General features: G+C 42.2%; 1 protein-coding gene across 1 annotated transcript in view; it reads left to right on the forward strand.

The window, feature by feature from the left end:
* Window positions 1-20859, forward strand: part of NEGR1 (neuronal growth regulator 1) — a 665802-nt gene that overhangs the window by 268808 nt on the left and 376135 nt on the right. Inside the window, exon 2 of the mRNA XM_056844652.1 lies at window positions 19209-19441. Within this exon, the coding sequence (XP_056700630.1) occupies window positions 19209-19441 (233 nt within the window). The remainder of the gene's footprint in view (window positions 1-19208; window positions 19442-20859) is intronic.

The raw sequence follows: 20859 nt of genomic DNA on the forward strand, positions 1-20859 counted from the left end.
TCCTAAAGATTGACAATGAGGGGCCCAGAGGTACCTCCCTGTGGAGGTTGTTCCATAATTGTGGGGCTGCCACGGAAAAGGTCCTCTCTCATGTACCCACCAATTGAGCGTATTTAATTGGTGGGGCAGTCAGGACTGGAGGGCATCTCCCTTGGGTTTTAATCCCTGGGCAGGAGCATATGGGAGAAGATGGTCCTTTAGATACCCTGGTCCCAATCCATGTAGGGCTTTAAAGGTGAAAACCAACACCTTGAATTGAGCTCGGGAGCAGATCAGTAGCCAGTGTAATTGCTGTAGTACTGGGGACATATGCTTCTGATAGCGAGCCCCAACGAGCAGGTTAGCTGCAGCCTTCTGCACTAGTTGCAGCTTCCGAACACTCTTCAAGAGTAGCCCCAAGTAGAGTGCATTGAATAGTCCTGTCTAGATGTAACTAAGGCATGCATCACTGTGGCTAGATCTGACTGAACCAGAAATGGACACAGCTGATGCACCAGCTAGAGCTGGGCAATCACACACAGAGCCACAGCAGCCACCTGGTTTTCTAAGGTGACCTCTGTGTCACTGCTAAGCTGCAAACCTGGCTTTTCAAAGGAAGTATAACCCCATCAAGTCAGGGCAGATCTGAAATCCCTGGTCTGCCTTTCTACTAAACCAGAGAACCTTAGTATTAAATTCAGTATTAGTAGTATTAAGCTCAGTATTTAGTATTACGTTTCACCTTGTTCACCTTCATCCCGCCCATTACTGACTGCAAACACTGGTTCAGGACATCAACAGCATCAGCAGGATACTATGTTCAATATTATCAAAGGCTGCTGGGAGATCCAGTATAACTAGCAGGGTCACATTCGCCCTGTCTAGTTTTCACTAGAGGTCATCAAAGCAACCAAGGCAGTCTCTGTTCCAAACCCTGGCCTGAAGCCAGATTGAAATAAGTCCAGAAAATCAGTATCTTCCAAGAACTCCTGGAGCTGAGAAGCAACAACCCACTCTAGCACCTTGCCCAAGAATGGAAGATTGAAGACTGGCTAGAAATTTTCTTACATATTAGAGCTCAGAGAAAAGCCCCCCCCCCCCCAAGAACTGGCCTAATAACTGCCTCCACTCTCAAGGAAGCATTTACTACACCCCTTTCCCACTCAGCCAGTCCCCCCTGTGGCAGCTTTAGCCAGGAAGGGCAAGGGTTGATAACACTGGTGGTCGGTCTCCCCTGTCCTCCTGCTTAAAGGAACAAACTGCACATTACAGAAACTAGTCTTCCATACTCAGCCCTTATACAAGGTGATCAGAGTCTAGAATTTTCTATAGATCCCCAAAAGACTCTCCCTCTATTGGGCTAATCCAATTTGTTTATGGGGAATACACCAGGAATTGAGAGATGAGCAAAAGGGATGATGGGCATGACTGGGGTATCCCTCAGTTAGTGACTCCTTGATGTAATCAAGTTCCCACCGATTTTCTTTACCACTGTGGAAGCTTCTTGGTGGAAAAAAAAGTTAGATTGTCTGGGAGAAGAATAAAATTTAACTCCAATAACAATCTCTAATCACTCAGAATATTTGGATAATGCTTCACTGACAAACAGCAGTTATCTAAATAAGCCTTTGAGAGACACTGTCCTTCAGTGTTACTCCTCTGAAGATGCCTTCCACAGCTGCTGGCGAAACGTCAATACCAAGACCACGGTTAGATAGCCCGGATAACCCACAAGAACCAACAAGCTTCCTTGACCAGAATGGTGTAATGGTTAAGAGCAGCAGGCTTTGAGTCCCTGCTCCTCCACATGAGCGGCAGATTCTAATCTGGTGGACCAGGTTTGTTTCCCCATTCCTACACATGAAGCCTGCTGGGTGACCTTGGACTAGTCACAGTTCTTTCAGATCTCTTTTAGTCCCATCTACTGACAACTTAGGCAGATCATGAGAGGGAGGGCAGGAACGGTTGCGTCTGTGTGGCTCTTGTCATCCTCTCTTACATGCCCAGGGAAATGCCGTTTGCCACTTTGAGGTCAGGAAGCAATTTTCATCCAGGCCAGATTGCCCAGGAATCCTGGAGGGATTTTTTGTTGTATTTGTTTTTTTTTGGCCATCTTCTGGGCATGGAGTAGGAGTCACCAGGGGTGTGGTGGGAAGGTAGTTGTGAATGTCCTGCATTGTGCAGGGGGTTGGACTAGATGACCCTGGTGGTACCTTCCAACTCTATGATTCTACCTCGCAAGGTGTCTGTTGTGGGAGGGGAAGGGAAGGTGATAGTAAGCTGCTTTGAGACTCCTTAAAGGTAGAGAAAAGCAGGATATAAAAACCAACTCTTCTTCTTCTCCTCCTCCTCCTCCTCACAAACAATACTAAAGCATTGTTTACAGCATATTAATCCTAATGATACCACTTTTTTATTTATTTATCGACTTATTTACTTATTTATATCAGGCTTTCTCTTCAGTGATGACCCACTTAGTACTCGCAGCCAGTCTGCAACAGTTTCCTGTTCATCTCTCTCCTAAATGAATAGGGAGTCATGATTGCAGCCTTACATGAGTGCTGACAATTCTGTTGAGGCTCTGACCACTCTCTGGATTCGGGAGATGGTCTGGGCACTTGGTGGACCAGAAAAGTTGGGACTTTGCTAAACACCAAGTTGTATCAAGCATTAACCGGTTGCTTAGCTGAACTCAAAGACTTTAGCCTCTGCAAATTTCTGTTCTGTTACACCTGAGTTTAGTCATTTAGTTATACAAATATTGTTGTATTGTTTTGTATATTTGGGGGGAGTTGACTTAAAGGAATTTATTAACTTATATTGTCTTGCAAGTTCTGTTCCAAATTTAGCCCCATAGAACTCACTCATGCAGAGCTTAAATTTGCAAGATTTTTTAAAAACGTGTGTCGCTCTATTTCTCAGTAATCCACACATTTCCAATGCATTCAGCAGATCTGAACCCCATATAGTTTTGCTTTCATGCAGAATGTGTAAATTAATGATGGAGATTGGCATCAGAAAAAACAACAACGGGGTGTGTGTGTCAGAAAAGAGAGAGAGAGAGAGAGAGATTAGCACTAGGAGACAGAGAAAGAGATTATGCCTAATTTCAGGGCTGTGTAATGTTGTTGCTATCTGAGAGAACTGGAAACCCATGAAGATCTATCTGTCAAATGTAAGTAGATTTCCTCAGTGTATGTGGAAAATGTAATTCCCTTCCTACTGATAGGGATGACTTAAAATTCTCACCTCTGTAGTTGTGACCCAAATGTCCTCATTTTTATTTTGCTGCTGCTTTGGGAAGATTGTAAATGTAATTCTTTATTTTCATGCTCTTTTCTATGTCTTCACATTTTCCCCCTATAAAATGGACACAAGTTTCAGTGTTATTTGTGTGCGTGAATATGTTAGCACTATCATTTAAGTATATGTTATGTAGACATGGCATACATTGCATGCATAAATATTGTATATAGAATCATGAAAAGTGGAGATCAAAGAGGGTTGACAGAATTAAACGAAAATGAAATAGAAAACATTCACTCATCCTTCCCTACTGGTTAAGCACAGTTACACATTTCCCAGGAGTAGGGTTGCCAGGTCCCTCTTCTCCACCGATGGGAGGTTTTTGGGGTGGAGCCTGAGGAGGGCAGAGTTTGGGGAGGGGAGGGACTTCAATGCCATAGAGTCCAATTGCCAAAACAACCATTTTCTCCAGGTGAACTGATCTCTGTCAGCTGGAGATCAGTTTTAATAGCCGGAGATCTCCAGCTAGTACCTGGAGGTTGGCAACCCTACCCAGGAGGTCTGGTTTCCTGCTAAGATTGTGTGAGTTTTCAGGAAGTCCAGGGAAGCTACTACATCCATCTACTGCATTTGCAGTGCTGTTTTAATTATTCCTGTTACAAGCAAATGTGATGTTCTCTTTTCTTTGGCCTCTGTATGGTTGTTACAACATACTAAGATTAATAAAGGCGCTTTCACACATGCCGAATAAAACACTTTCAACCCACTTTCAATGCACTTTGCAGATGGATTTTACTCTGTGAAATGGCAAAATCCACTTGCAAATGATTGTTAAAGTGCATTGAAAGTGGATTGAAAGGGCATTATTCAGCATGTGTGAAAGTGCCCTAAATCTGCACCCCCCACTCAACTCACAATAACCAGAACATATATACTAATAAAGGAAATGGAGGGTTCTGTGCATATATGTTGTGCTTGTTGTGAGTTGAATGGGGAAAGGAGACTGCATTGTCAGGTCCATGAAGGCACAGAGTATGGGCCCAAAAGGATGCGATTTCACACCTTGGCCAGTCAATATGCATACTGTCCAAGTGATATTCAAGAACATGCCAAAAGGACAACATCAGGGAGATTGCTTATTGGCTGATCTCTGTGTGAAATGTATGTAAAAAGCTCTATTAACTGGTTAATATACAATATTTCTTCGATCAATTTACATGTGGCAAAGCAAAGTAAGTATAGTGGAACTGTATTTTCTGTGTCAGGTAGGAAATAATTACACTGTGGATTTAAAAAATAAATAAAGAAAAGTTGCATTTTGTCAGTGGAACACCAATGAAATAAATAAATTTCCAGTTAGCTATGATGATAACTGATCTCAGTAAATATATTTTAATTGCTTGTGGCTTAAGTCATTACTGTTTGAAGTGTAAAAAAAAATAAACTAGACCTTTGCTGCTGCTCACACACAGTAATCTTTCCATAAATAGAAAACCAGCTCTAGCCAAACTCTTACTCATATAAAGTTTCTCAAGAGACGGGAGAAATATAAGGATTAATGTTGCTTCTGCCTAATGACTGCAGTGCTGCATTTAATTAATTTTGTCATTCTTTATTCATAAGAAATAATTGGTGCTTCATAAGGACTTTTTATTAATAAATTGTATTTAAGTATAATCTTATGGTGACCAGTGAGAAGTTGAAAAGTAAAAATAACTGAAGGGGGGAAGATGGAAGTCTATAATCAATGCTCAGTGATAATGAATGTACTGCATAATTTGTATTTAAATTACACAAAATAAATGTACTATCATCTTGGAAACCAAATGATTCTTTTCGAATGAATTGCAGTGCAGCAGTAAGAACGGTAAGATTCTAAATGCTACATTCTAGAGATGATGAATAACCTGATTCCTTTTAGTAGGGAGAAACCTGTTCACTATCCATGTGGAATATAAATCATTGCACTCGCTTTAGTAGGATTACAGGTACCAGTTCCACAACCAGGATTCTATTTTGACATTCATAGATGATTAGAGATGGAAGATCAGTGCGATGTTCCAAAATAGTGTCATCTGTAATGACATACTTGACATAATCTATGGTTGTATAGTTGAACTTTGTGCGAGCAAACTAATTACTCAGTGCTATGCTTTACATGTATTTCAGGTTCAAGTGCTCTCTTCTGTTTGTATTTCTTGTTTATGTTGTTCTCGGAATCCTAACAGTACATTCCTAAGGAGAGTTACTCCAGTCTAAGCCCATTCATTTCAATGGGCTTGTGTGTGTGTGTGTGTGTGTTAAGTGCTGTCAAGTCGCTTCCGACTCATGGCGACCCTATGAATGAAAGTCCTCCAAAATGTCCTAACTTTGGTGTGCATCCAGAAGGGGTTCAGTGGGCTTAGATGGGGGTAACTCTCCTTAGGAATGCACTGCAAGTAGAGTTATGCCCCTTGAAGTCAATGCCTGTCTATGTAGCACTATGTTGCAATAATGATTACCATGAGGTTTTGTTTCCCCATGCATGACGGCATTTTTTTGTCAGGGACAGGTAAATGTTAACTTGATGAAATCACCTGGTCACTCAACCTTGGACTCGCCTCCTATGCTTTTTTGAACACTCCTAAAATAATGGTTACCACTACCACCACACTCAACCTGGATTGCCAATGTATAATCAACATGAATGAGAAATATGCTCCTAACATGGCTGTGGGATTCAGGCTTGACATTATAGAATTAAAGTCATGGTAAATATTGGCAGGTCAATCTGCTATGATTAAGAAGCTGCCATAAACAGCTTTTTATGGAGTTGAGAAATAAAAAAGACTCATTTAGGAAGTGGAAGGAGGGCCTTATAACCAAAGAGGAATATAAGCAAATAACTAGTGCTTGTAGGGAGAGTGTTAGGAAAGCTAAAGCTCAGTATGAACTTAGGCTAGCGAGATATGCTAAATGCAACAAAAAAGGGTTCTTTTCCTATGTACAGAGTAAGAGTAAGAACAAGGACAAGATAAGCCCATTGCGTGGACCGGAAAGTGAAATTGTAACAGGAGATGAAGAGAGGGCAGAACTCCTCAATTCCTACTTTTCCTCAGTTTTTTCTTATGAGGGAAGTGGTGCTCAACATGGCATAAACAGATCATGTGATGAGGGAAGGGATTTGCCGCCCAGAATTGGTGTTGGGGTAGTGTACAAACATCTGGTTTCTTTAAATGAAACAAAATCCTCTGGGGCAGATGAATTGCACCCAAGGGTCCTCAAAGAACTTGCAGATGTAATTTCGGAACCTCTGTCCATTATTTTTGAAAAGTCTTGGCAAACAGGTGAGGTGCCAGAAGATTGGAGGCGGGCAAATTTTATCCCCATCTTCAAGAAGGGGAAAAAGGAGGATCCAGGTAACTATTGACCCATCAGCTTGACTTCTATACCAGGAAAAGTGTTCGAACAAATCATCAAACAGTCGGTCCTTGAGCATTTAGAAAGGATGGATCTAATCACTAAGAGCCAGCATGGGTTTCTCAAGAATAAGTCATGTCAGACTAATCTTATCTTCTTTTTTGAGAAAGTTACTACCTTGCTGGATCAGGGGAATGCTGTAGACATAGTTTATCTAGATTTCAGTAAGGCTTTTGATAAGGTTCCACATAGTATTCTAGTTGACAAATTGGGAAAATGTGGGTTAGATCCTATTATTGTTAGATGGATCTGCAACTGGTTGACAGATAGTACCCAAAGAGTGCTAGTTAATGGTTCCTCATCCACTTGGAGAGAAGTGACTAGTGGAGTTCCTCAGGGATCTGTGCTGGGCCCTGTGTTGTTCAACCTCTTTATAAATGATTTGGATGGAGGAATAGAGGGGATGCTTATTAAATTTGTAGATGATACTAAATTGGGAGGAGTAGCAAATATGGTAGAAGACAGAGCCAAGATGCAGGATGATCTTGACAGGCTGGAGAAATGGGCTAGAACTAATAAAATGCACTTCAACAAAGACAAATGTAAAGTTCTGCATTTAGGTCGGAAAAATCAAATGCATAATTATAGGATGGGGGAGACATGTTTGAGCAGTAGTGTGTGTGAAAAGGATCTTGGGGTCTTAGTAGACCAAACACTGAACATGAGTCAGCAGTGTGATGCTGTAACTAAAAAGGCAAAAGCAGTCTTGGGCTGCATCAACAGACATATAGTGCCCAGATCGCGCAAAGTGATGGTATCGCTTTACTCTGCTCTGGTTAGACCTCAACTAGAGTACTGTGTTCAGTTTTGGGCACCACAATTTAAGAAAGATGTAGACAAGCTGGAACGTGTCCAGAGGAGGGCAACAAAGATGGTGAGGGGTCTGGAGACCAAGTCCTATGAGGAAAGGTTGAAGGAGCTGGGTATGTTTAGCCTGAAGAGGAGAAGACTGAGAGGGGATATGATAACCATGTTCAAGTACTTGAAGGGCTGTCATATAGAGGAGGGTACCGAGTTGTTTTCTGTTGCTCAAGAAGGTTGGACCAGAACCAATGGGTTGAAATTAAATCAAAAGAGTTTCCGTCTAGACACAAGGAAGAATTTTCTAACAGTTAGAGCGGTTCCTCAGTGGAACAGGCTTCCTAGGGAGGTGGTAAGCTCTCCTTCCCTGGAGGTTTAAAAGAAGAGGTTAGATGGCCATCTGTCAGCAATGCTGTTTCTGTGACCTTAGGCAGATGATGAGAGGGAGGGCATCTTGGCCATCTTCTGGTCACTAGGGGTGTGGAGGGGGGAGGTAGTTGTGAATTTCCTGCATTGTGCAGGGGGTTGGACTTGATGGCCCTGGTGGTCCCTTCCAACTCTATGATTCCATGATTCTATGATTTTTTTTGTGCAGTCAAGTCACAGCTGACCTATGGTGACCCCATATAGTTTTCAAGGCAAGAGACATATTGAGGTGGTTTACCATTGCTTGCCTCTGCGTCATGCCCCTGGTGTTCCTTGGAGGTTTCCCATCCAAATACTAACCAGGGCCGACCCTGCTTAGATTCTGACATGTGACAAGCTCAGGCCAGCCTGAGGCTATCCATTTCAGGGCAATGGCTATGATTAACTGAATCTATTCTCATCAGTATCATGTTTTTCATATAGTGTGTCATTAATACATGCACTCCTGTCCAGGAATGTATTGAGAGACTCATTTTAGACAATGCTCAGGAACAGCCGAGTAAGCATTATCATTTATTTGGACTTTGGTAAGGTGTTTTAATGGGGGATGCAAATAACACAGTGGGGTGCAAGTCTGATTCTTCCTCCCCACCAACTCTGTTTTATCTCCTCCATTTCAGCATTAAAGCCTTGATGTCCATAAAGTTGTGTTTTTCTGTGTGGAACAGTGAGAAAACTCTTTCCAGTTTCAAAACACATGTCACAGCATCTGGCTGCTTTGCAGTCTTTTTGAAGGCTACTATACTGACAGCTTCAGAAGTGCCCATTAGGCTATGGAGACAGCTGTGCAAGTACCTGGCTAACCCTGTCTGTTTGAACATCGTTTTCATAGGCTTTAGCTTTGAATATGCAAGGAGTGATGGCTTTAATCTTTAATTAATGACTCCTTTGCATTGAGAGTTGATTTGGTTAATACATGTGTGTGGGGTGCATGAGTGGGTTTGGACAACTTTTTTTCTTTAAAAGTAATGGAATGAATGGCTTAAATTGTTTTTTAATGACATTTGCGGAGGCATCCAACTGCTGTGAGGGAGAAAATTCTAGATTCAATCAGTCAATAATTTATTGTTCAATTAATTAGGTTATTACAAGACTTCATCACATTGCAATACCCTATATAGAACCTATCACACTGTAGATATATTTTAAAGTAAAACTGCACCTAAATAAAAATGGAACAGACAGTGTGGTTATAGGCATTCCATGTAATTACCGTAATAGACACGTTTTTATAAGCAATGGCATTTGTTGCAATAAATTTTGTTCTCAGGTCTGTGTAGCAATGGCCTGTCTTGAAATTATGAATATTTATCTAGGGTTGGCAAAAGGTAACTTATTTTTACTGTACTACAGGAATTGACTAGAGCAGTGGTTCCCAAAGTTTTTGAGTCATGGAGCACTTTTCAGGAGAGAAATTCATCACAGAGCACTAATTTTCACCTAGCACCTATATACTAAACTGAAAGTCAGTAGTATTTTTCTTTCCAGTTTCTTCACAGACCACTAGGAGATGTTTCGTGGAGCACCAAGTGCTCCGTGGAGCAGTTTGGGAACTGCTGGACTAGAGCAACTGACCATAGTGTGGTGATATCTGTGCTAGCATTAGGACCACTCAGATTGCTATCCTGTGCAAACTTACTTCAGTCTAACTCTATTCATTTCCAAGGGTTTATACTGGAGTAACTCTGCATAGGATTGCTCTATATGTGGCAAATGCCAAAAGGCTACAAATAGGTAGAGGAAAATAAAAGTTCCACTTTTCTCTACTGACTCTACTAATGGCTCAATCAATCCCCCCCATCCCGGATTCACAGAAATCACAGTGAAACATCTAATGACAGATGTTTTGGTCAGCAGAGCTCCATAAATACAAAGCTGTTGTTCCAAGTTCACCCACTATTGTCCCTCAGATATTGGGATATTGTCCCTCAAGCTTTGGAATCTCAGATCAAAAACGGTCTTACATATCTCTCTGATCAAAGAAAATTAAATTAAACAATACATCTAAATAGTTTAACAGGCTTGGGGTATATTTGTAAGTATTCATATAAATGAACAAGTTAGGCTATTGCTCTAGTAGAAATAAAAATGGTAACATTGTTGATTCCACTGGCAATCTGGCAACTCTCCTTTTCATTCCTGATGACCCAAAATTTATGTTCTCCTCTACCACCTCCACTACATGTAGTATTTATCACAAATGCAATCCACAAATGGATAAGTTCTGTTGTAAAAGGTGAAAAAAAGATGTGTGAGAGAACATGTACATTGATTTTAGTGGCACTTGCACAGGAGAGATTGTATTATTCCTAGTTTATAAATACCTTCACAGTAGTGCAACAAGGGAAAAGAGACATGATGGAACAGTATTAACTATTTCCCACCTCTTCATTTCCTACCTTAATTTAACCTCCTATTATTTCTTCATCATCGGCCAGTGTTTACTATACTTTTATACTATCCACCATTGATTTCTCTGTGTTATGGGTTCCCCCCTCTTCTTTGCTGAAAATTCAACATTCTCATCAGCTCTTTTTACTTAGCTTGGAGGTGGAGCTACTAGGCTAGCCACTAGGCATACATATCCCAGGGTTCTGTTTTGAACCTTGAGCCTCCATCTCAGAGGGCGCCTTCTGCCTGGTTCCTAAAGGCTGTAACCATGACTCACCTGCTATCTATGATGATGGTGGTGGTGATATAATATATTTGTAGGCCACTGTTTTGGCCTCAAAAGTGGCTCACAATGCTATTCTCCCTTCCTTCATTTTATCCTCACAATAGGGTTGCCAGGTCCCTCTTCATAACCGGTGGGAGGTTTTTGGGGTGGAGCCTGAAGAGGATGGGGTTTGTGGAGGGGAGGGACTTCAATGCCATAGAGTTTTATTGCCAAAGCGGCCATTTTCTCCAGGTGAACTGATCTCTATCAGCTGGAGATCAATTTTAATAGCAGGAGAACTCCTGCTAGTACCTGGAGGTTGGCAACCCTATTTGGATCAGGAACAATAATGGATGCTATACAGGGAATGGTGCATGTGGTTACCAACCCTATGAGGTAGGTTAAGCTGAGAGAGTGTGACTGGCACAAGGTCGCCCATCAGCCTTCCAGGTTAGAGTGGGGAATTGAACCTGGGTTTTCCAGAACCTACTTTGGCACTCTAACCACTACACCACCCTGGTTCTCAGTTCTAAACAGAAAAACCCTTAAGCCTGTGGATTTAGAATGGTTAACTCTGCTTAGAACTACACTCAATATATCCTTCTGTTTGAGTGCTGCCCTCCTGGGCAGAAGTCACTAAAGTTTGTTTGATTCATGAAGCTACTTTAATAACTCCCTGTAAGCATTTTACCTGTCTGTTTGAGATTGAAAGCCTTCTGAAACTCCTCTGTAACTCACCTGAATAAAGAGGTACACAATGACTGTGAATTGGACAAAGGTTTACCTTACAAACAAGAATTTGTTCTCTGTATGCAACTTGTAGGTAACTGTATCAGGAATCTGTTCTGCATTTAAGGTACATGGGGAGCAATATAAGTGGTTGCCAATTGCATGTTGTTTCATTTTATAGTGAGTTTATAGCTTATATTAAGAAATAATTAATAGCTTGTTATCTTGCTTCAATGTGGTGTGACTTGCTTTTAATAAAAGTCCAAAACTCACCATAAAAAGGGGTAACATATAACAGGCACTTTCTTATTTCCCTTTACAATACACCTCAGAGCCTGGGTAATTGAAGCTTCTTTCTGTATCAGAAGGGCCTGAGATAATCATCAGAGGCCCTGATGTGTGAACTCCTATGTTCTTCTAGGGTTACTGGCTCCAGATTTAGAAATTCCTGGCACTTTGGTCTGGAGCTCGGGGAGGGCGGGGTTTGGGGAGGGACATCGGCAGGGTATAATGTAGAGTCTACCCTCAAAAGCAGCCATTTTCCCCAGGGGAACTGATCTTTGTCAGCTGGAGATCTGTTGTAATTTGGTGAGATCTCCAGGCTCCACCTGGAGGTTGGCAACCCTACTGAACACCGGTGAGCAAGCACCAGAAGCAGGTTCTTTTCAGTGTGTTAGCCGAATTGCTCCTTTATATGGGGAAATTAGCTGAGCAGTCGGTAACTACGTATTTATATAGCGGGTTCGCACTCAACTCTACCAGAATCTGTTTAATGAGACCTTGAATAAAGACAGAGACTGAGAATTCCAAATTAAATAGTGTTTATGTATTCAAGCATTCAAATGGTGCAACACAAACATACAGAGAGACTAGTAAATTATAGAGAGGAGTACAGAGACATTTGCCAATGTGGCAGGAGATCGTTGATTAAATATTTACCGTATATAGACGAGGTGTTGTCCAATTTCACGTAGGCTACAAACAGATTGAAAAGGAAGACCGAGATGGGGGGGCAGGGGTTCCCGTAGACTTGACCAGCAAGGCGGGAGGGAGCGTTGTAAGGCTGCGCAGACCAAACCAACAGAGTAACGGCAAAGGTGCCAGGAAAGACCTAAGGTGACTAGAATGGGCCAGGGGCACCCCAGTTATACTATTTTTCTGGAGGCAGGAAGAGGGGTTTTACCCCTCCCAGGTGACAAAAGGTGACAAAAGGATTAAGCTGTGTCTGCCGGGGCAGGGTAGTGAGAATTTGGAAATCTTTTCTAATGCCAATGGCTTTCGCAACCCGTGATGGTCTGGAATCTCTCTGCTGATGTGATTTACATTCAGGAACAATGGGAGCGATCTATGCAAACGTCCAGGGATCGCTGCAGCTGGACTGGGGGGGGAATGACTCATCTTGATATCAGGATCGCTGCTAATGACCCATTGAGCAACGGAGGAAGTTGGGAGGGGGAGCAGTTTGCATTGAGTACGTGGCTGTCAGCTCTCCACGAAATGGCTGCTGCTGGACCAGAGGTTTACAGGAACATGGCTCCTATCAGGTTCACTGGAGACTGCCCTTTGCATCTGGTTCCTAGCAGCTGGTTGCCCGGGCTGGCAAGAGTGGCTGTGTCAGCTTTCAAATGAACCGCGCCGCGACCGCCCAGTAGCGTTTGGGGGAGGCGCGCGGCTGGAAAGTAGTAGTGCGCTTGCATAACGGGTTGCCAGGTCCAGTCCTGGAGTTTTAGGCAGGCCCGTATGCTATCAATTGGTACTGTTGAACTGTCTCCTCCAAAGAGGCTCACCAGGTGTCAAATGTATATTATTTTATATATCAAGCAAAACCATTTTTTAAATTTTCTCTAGCTTTTTGACCCAGTGTAGTCGATTTTAGCTTTAGGAGCTCTTTTAATGCTGTTTTAGGATATTTTATATCTTTTAATGCTTTATTGTATTTTATTTTTCTATTGTTTTGTATTGCATGTCTCCTCAAATATAGAGAACTCTGGGTATGCCTGACACCAAAGGTCTCCATCATTTATAATTTCAACTTGTACTTAAGAGCTGTTAGTTATTGAATTGGAATTGACCATGCAGAAGGGGTGGTGGTACTTTTCTCCACTGTATATTGTATCATAGTATTTGGAATTTCTGCATTTCTGTGCAAAGCCTAACAGTGTATGCTTTATTGTGAGAATAAGTGTTCATGCCCTTGACCAAGGCTGAGCTTTAGAAGACCACACATGGTTTAGTCCAGATGTACTTCCACTTTCATGTATTGCATGCCTGAGGCCAGCACACCATTAATCTGACTAGAATCCTCAGAAGTTAGTAGTTGGGGGTCTCTACAACCTGAGCTATAAAGTCTCTAGCTATGTATCTGCTCTGTGTTAGCCTCCATTCGTATTTCTGTGCTGTTGGAAGCAGCATGTGTGATTATGATTCACACCAGTCCTTAGTGTGAATGTTTCTCTTATGCTTGGGAAGAAGGAAGAGAAAAGGTTTATAGAGTAATGTTTTTCAAAGGTAATATGAACTTGCTCCCATTTATTTACTAAATAGCCTAGAGATCCATCAAAAATGGATAAACAGTTGCAGTTTTTTCCATGACCCTCCTCATCTGATTCTTTCACAGATGTTATTTAGGAAAAAAACAGGAAGGAAGGAAGATGGAGTTTGGGGGGAAAGGAGCAGATTATCGTACAGAGGGGGACATTATGTATATGTTCTCAAGGTGAAATCTGTTGGTAACAGAGGCTGGTTAATGGTTAATTTCTACAGAGAAAGTGCTGGGGCTTTATTCTGTGTGGGTGATATGCTGTTTTGTAACACTTACCTCTTAATTCTAACTGAGTGGGAGGTAATAGGTTTCATTTGCTTAGGGGTGAATGGAAGAAACACTGTGTAAACTCAGAAACCCTCTGACTTTTTCCTACCTGTGTTCTCTGCCAAGTATTAATTGTCTGATTTTGTTTTGGTCATATTGCTATGAATCATTGTCCCTGCTCTGTAAAATGGGACCAGTTAAGTAGACCCACAGTTTGCAAGACCTGAGCAAGGCTGTTAAAGATAGGACATTGATTCATAGGGTCGCCATGAGTCGGAAGCAACTTGATGGCACTTAATGCACACATAAGTAGGCAAAATCCAATATAGTGCAGATACATATTTTCTTATTTAGGACATTTTAATCTCACCTTTGTGCTGTAAAGCTAACAAATAATAATTTAAACAATAACATACAACCACAGGCCAATAAATTCAGTAAAACAAATCCAATAAAGCAAGGATATTAAAATATATGTTTACCATAAGCAAAGATAGGCAAGATGAACGTCACATAGCACCTAAATATGTTATTTTAGATAAGGAAACTTGGCTGAGGAGGAAGTTCTACAACTAGAGTTCCATCTCAGAAAAAGACTCTGCCTCCAGTGACTACTTTCTTAACTTCTAAAGGAAGGGAATCTTGAAGAAGTACCTTGGCCAGAGACCTTAGCTGATGGGTGGGTTCTGTGGTGAAAACTATACTGTTAAATATCATGGCTACTAATTGTGTATAGCTTTACAGGTCAATACTAACTAGAAATGTGAAGACCTGGGGGGGGGGGACAGATTGGGGGATCATGTTTTTTTCTTCCAAATACTCCCCCCCCCCAATATTTCCATTGGAAGACAATGGAAAATTTGGGGGAGCACTAAAAATGTTAAATCTTACAAAAAATACATTGGGGTTAAAAATCCAAAAATGATAAAAGGGGTGTGGGTAGTTTTAAGCAACAGGTTCCCTCAGTGGCTGTTGCTAGGCTACCACAGCATTCCAGGCTTCAGTTTCTGTGAGTAAAGGCAGGGAGAGGGGGCAGGTCTCTTTCTAGGGCTGTTTTGGTCTTTGAGGGAGGACTCATTAGGGACAGGGACAGGTTGGGAAATTCCAGGTTGGGACGATTTTGTGGTGAAGTCTGAGGGGGGCAGGGTTTGGAGTGGGAAGAGGCCTCAGCAGGGTATAATGACAGGCAGGCAGGTAGCAGACTTTGTTTGCAGTCATAGGCCATCAAGTCTCCAAGCAAATACATACATACATAATTAGGGAAAGATAATATAATACAAATAATTAAAATGTAGCAGAAATTAAAACTGGGGTAAAGGGTATAATGTCATAAAGTCCACCCTCCAATGCAGCCATTTTCTCTAGGGGGAAAGATATTTGTTGTCTGGAGTTCAGTTGTAATTCCTGGGGATCTCCAGGTCCCACCTTGAGATTGGCAACCCTACGTTTGGCAGCAACCTCTGCGTGACTTGATACCACCTGACTTGCATAACTTAACTAGGCCTGGCTGCTGCTGTTCAACAGCAGCCACCCTATGGAAACCAGTGTGGTATAGTGGTTAGTGCTTCAGAGTATGAATGGCTGCTCAACATTGGTAAGAAAATTACAGCCATAGGCCTTAATATAAACAACTTGGCCATGCTTTCAGAAAACAGTGCCTTTGAGTTGATTAAACAAGAACTGAAAAGCCTTGCTTCTGGTCGCTGCTCCCCAATGCTTTGCGGTTTTTCACCCGAGTCCGCGCTTCCCGAATATTTTTCTTGCCTGACTGACCTGCCCTTATGTAGGGCATATATGCTCATTCGTTTTAATGTTCTTCCTCTAGGGTCCTATACGGAAGATTTGAGAAAATCCCTTATACAGAAAGATTGTGACCATGTGGGATGAACAAGATAGAGGATAATGAGCATGTTTTATTATACTGTAAATTTTATAATGATCTTCGAGTTACTCTTCTACAGTCTATTTTGCAATTGCTTGAGGGGCAATCGGATTCTGCCAAAGTCCGCAAACTTATTGTAACACAGAATAGGAATACAATTGAATCGGTAGCAAAATTTCTCTATTATGCTACTAGGAGGAGATATGTTTTTGACCACTGACTTGTATGTAATTTATGACGTTATTATGCCAATAAAGGTATTGACATTGACATTGCTTCAGAGTAGGGTCTGGGAGATCTAGGTTCAAATCCCCATCTTGCTGATGAAGCTCACTGGGTGATTTTGGACTAGTCATATACTTTCAGCCTAACATACCTCAGAGGGCTGTTGTACAGATAGAGAGGAGGCTAATGTAAGTGGAATTGGTCCCCACTGTGGAGAAAAACTAGTTTTCCAAGGTAGAGGCTACAGCGGTGGGGGAGGAGTTGGAAAGCTTAAGATAGAGAGGCAGATGAAGGTAGGTTGGTTGTTAGGTGGGAAGGAGATAGGGTTGCCAACTCAATGTTGATAAATTCCTGGAGATTTGAGGAGTGAAACCTGGGGAGGGTGGGGTTTGGGGAGGGAGCTCAGAAGGTAAAGCTTCCAAAGCAGCCATTTCCTCCAGGGGAACTAGCATTGCCAACCTTCAGGTGAGGGGTGGAGATCACCCAGAATTATAACTGATCTCCAAATGACAGAGATCTTTCCCCCCAGAAAAAAATTGCTGCTTTGGAAGGGGAACTCTGTGGCATTCTACCCTTCTGAGGTTGCTTCCCTTCCCATACCTAACATTCCCAAGACTCAACTCCCGCCTCCAGGAATTTCCCAACCTGGAGTAGGCAACCCTAAGTGGAACTGATCTCTGTAGTTGGGAGAACTGTTGTGACTCTGGGAGAGCAGCTGCTGCCACTGCTGCTGTGTCGGTGGGGGGCGGGGAGGAAGCGGATGGGCGGCTGGGAACACCGCTGCTGCTGTGTGTAGGGAAGGAAGCAGGTTGGAGGCCAGGAGGGTGATGGGGGAACAAAGAGATAGAGATGGGATGGGGGGGGGCAGAAATAGAGAGAACATGACAGACATGGAGAAGAGTGAGAGTAAGAAAAGGGGTGGCAGGAGGAGAAAGGGTAAGAGACCGAGAGAAGTAGAGGGAGAGGGGAGGAACCAAAGGGGAGGAAAATGGGATAGCTGTTACCGCAGGTTTCTCGTGGGTCCCCACTTGTTTTAACTAATTGCTGCTCTGTGGGAGGGAACCCCCTCTTTGGGACACCGCCTGCTTCCCGTCTGCCCTTCAGATTCCCAGCTCTGACTTGAGCCCATCCTAGCTCACCACGACCACTGCTTTTGGTGTGGTGCAAGAGAGGTGCCAGGTAAGGGATATGGTGTATACCTTACCCTTGATGTAGATAATCAAATACTAGTAAAAGCACAGATGTTGTTTCAAAAGGGTTCAATAGGCATTGTTCGATAGGCTTTGAGTTCAATAGACTTAGGAAACAAACAATGATTTTTGGCAGTCAGGAAGCTCATACAAATTAAGATCCAGATGACTGAGTTCTCTAGGATGGTGTTTGCTATTTCATGGTATTATTACAGCAATGGAGCTTTATGTGGTTAGAGAAAGAAACTGCATGGATTGATATGCTGCTTTGATAGTAGAAAGTGTGTTGCTTTTTGACCCATCTTTCAGCTCTGCAAATCCAAATGGCTTTTCCCTCCCGGGAAAACTTCTGTCCATTGCTATTTATAAAGTTCATTTCAATTTAGTTAGCAGGGCAATCCATAAGGCAATAGTTTTTATCTAAAATGTATCATTGGTGAAATTTTATAACCATTTTATCAAGCATCATGGATTGAATTATTAAATAAGTATGGAACTAATCTTTTGGCAGATTTCTCTAAATCTCTAGAAAACCCTCTCAATTTGCTGTTAGTGTATCAAGCCTAGAGTATACTCAACTTTTAAATTAGCATTAATAGATTTCCCAGAAGACAATGCAACATTGCTTATAATGATTTCTGAATATCAATTTATTCCAATTTCCTAATGGTTAACCAATCATATTAGTATAATAATATATTAACGCTTTAATCTTGTTCATTTTTTCTGTGCATGTAGTCTAGAAATAAATGCAGGAACAGCCCTTCTTCTAATACGAACCTTTTAAGGTTCTCTCTGGTTTTGATTTGGCAGGAGGATGAAACTAGCTGCAAATTAGATTCTGCAATATACCTTGTTCCTTATTTTTCAACTGATTAGTTTCATACTGTTGGCAGTAACTTACCCTGTTGAATTCAGCTTGGGATTTTGTAGCAATCTTAGGCACGGTGTTCAAACCCCTGAGGGATTGTGTAGAGATTCTGTCAAACTCTTTTCAATGGATGTGTATTTCATTCTGTGGCTGTACTTTGTGCTCATTTAAAAGAACCACTCTTCAATTTGTAGCAGAACATTTTCAAAATGAAGTTTAGAGAGACAGGAGTCTCTCATGTTGCCTGAAACAGCAGTACTGCCTCACATTTTGTGGGCTCTATTAGTATGAACTGAGCTCCAATTTAGTATTATTGTATTGCAATACCCTATTTTCTTCAGTTTCTTTGTTAAATAAATATACAAGAGGAGTGTAGCAATATATTTTACATGAAATACCTTAATCATAGCTGTTGATGTTCTGCTGAGTTTTTTTTTTTTAGTTTCCTCCTCTTACAACATGCTTATTGTTTAAAAATATTAAACTCATGCTAGTCACAGAGGTCATCTGTATTCAGTAAACATAAATACAGAGGGATGGATTGAAAATATCAGGAACAAAGAGATGTTTGTAAAACAGGACATTTCCCCCACTCCCTGTCATCTGTTCAGTCCTAAAATTGTAGGGGGCAAAATAGGGGCTTGCAGTGGGACGGAACAATTAACACAGTCATCCCCCCTTTGCTGCCATTTCTGCTAGCATAAGTGTTATTAAACTGGCAGAAGAGCATCTTTGGATCAAACCCAGTAAACGTAAATATGTTGTGGAATCAGATAAACAGGTTGACTTATTGAGGCACATATTATTAATGCCATGCTTATAGCCCGAAAAATCAGGACTTCTTATTTTTAAAAAGGAGTAAGCGATAAACAAACACACAAACACATTGCTGTTTCTGTATTTCAATAATTTGTTTCTTTATTCCAAACTTACAGGTGTTACTTGGAAGATGGAGCTTCGAAAGGGGCCTGGCTGAACCGGTCAAGTATTATTTTTGCAGGAGAAGACAAGTGGTCAGTAGACCCTCGAGTGTCAATTGCAACAGCAAATAAAAGGGAGTACAGCCTTCAGATACAGGATGTGGATGTGTCAGATGATGGCCCGTATACCTGTTCGGTACAGACCCAACACACGCCTAGAACGATGCAGGTGTATTTAACAGTCAAAGGTATCAGTCAATCTTCTTGTTTTTTTTACAAATGGTCAAAAGTAATATGCCTGAAAGAGGAAATGGAATCCATTTGGCATTTTTTTATGTGCAGCAACTTTTAAATGTTTAATGCCCTCCAGCATGATAGATGGCTGTTTTTCTTGATGTAACGAACAGAGGAAATTTAGCACTGAACACAGTTGAGTCTTATTCTCTTTGCGTGCAAAGATGTGTATGCATATGTGTATATGTTACAGGAAATTTGGTTAATAGGGAGTGTCACATGTGAATACCTAAAACTAGGTATACCCTCAGGTATCTGCCAGTGAACACATCATTCTCATTTAGATGAATGTCAATTTGTGTGCACAGAGAAAATCTTCAGGAACTGATTAGAAATATTGGAAAGTATGTACTTTCCAATATTTCTAATCCGTTCCTGAAGATTTTCGTGGCATGATATTCAGCACACAGCAACATGTAAGACACATGATGCTTGAAAATAACACGGGGATGTGAAGTATCTTCCTTTCACTGCTCCAGGAGTAGATGTGTGCTGCTTTATCAGTTACATTCCCCTGCTTTGGGCTTCCTCCTTTTGGAAGAATTTTCCAGGGTAGCTGGCAAAGTGCAGTTAGCTAGAGATTCTGAAACTTGAATATCAGAAATGGCCTTCTGGCCCAGCATAAAGATTAGGTGCTTGAACTAATGGTAAGAAGTCACTGTTGCACATGGACAAGCCCTTGCGAATGCCTGTGTCTGAGATGCCTCCATGGCATCTCCACTGCCGCAGTGGGAGATGCAGCTCCCAGTGGCCCCACTGGCAGAGAGCCTGCCAGCCTCCTGGAACCACAACTCCAGACGCAGATGGAAGAAACAGGTGGGGCTCAATATTGCAGAAGACCAGAGCAGATCGCAGCCTCCACAGCTTCAGCCGAAGCTGAGGGGTGGTGGTGGTGATCTGGAGAGGCCTACACAAAGGCAAGCCAGGACAGGAGCCGGGGTGGGGCCAGAAAAGCCTGCCCCAGGGCAAATGAGCCCAACAGCAGCCAAAGCCCAGAGGTCTGGGCTCGGGAGGGCCAGGGAAAAGTAGGGGCGTGGAGGGAGGACCGGCAGCCTATCCTCCCAAGCCTTGGTATAACCAATAGGGCAAGAGGGAGGGTTGGTGGGGAAGGAGCCATCCAGCAGCCCGGTCAGAGGGACAGCAGGAGCGAATCTGGGTATGCCCAGAGAAGGCAGGGTCCTGGGAAAGGCCAAAGAGGAGAGAAGAACACAGCTCTGTTGCAGCGAGAGCTGTGGTCCTTAGGAAAAGAAAATAATAAGGTGGCTCAACCCCCTACCCTTCCCCATTCCGAGGAGACCTGGCAGAGAAATGCAGCAAGAAAACTGATGGCAAGCCAATGGAGCTGGAGAGGGAAGAGCCCAATCGCCTGTGA

Source organism: Euleptes europaea, chromosome 2 (assembly GCF_029931775.1).
Source record: "Euleptes europaea isolate rEulEur1 chromosome 2, rEulEur1.hap1, whole genome shotgun sequence".
NCBI classification, from domain to species: Eukaryota; Metazoa; Chordata; class Lepidosauria; order Squamata; family Sphaerodactylidae; genus Euleptes; species Euleptes europaea.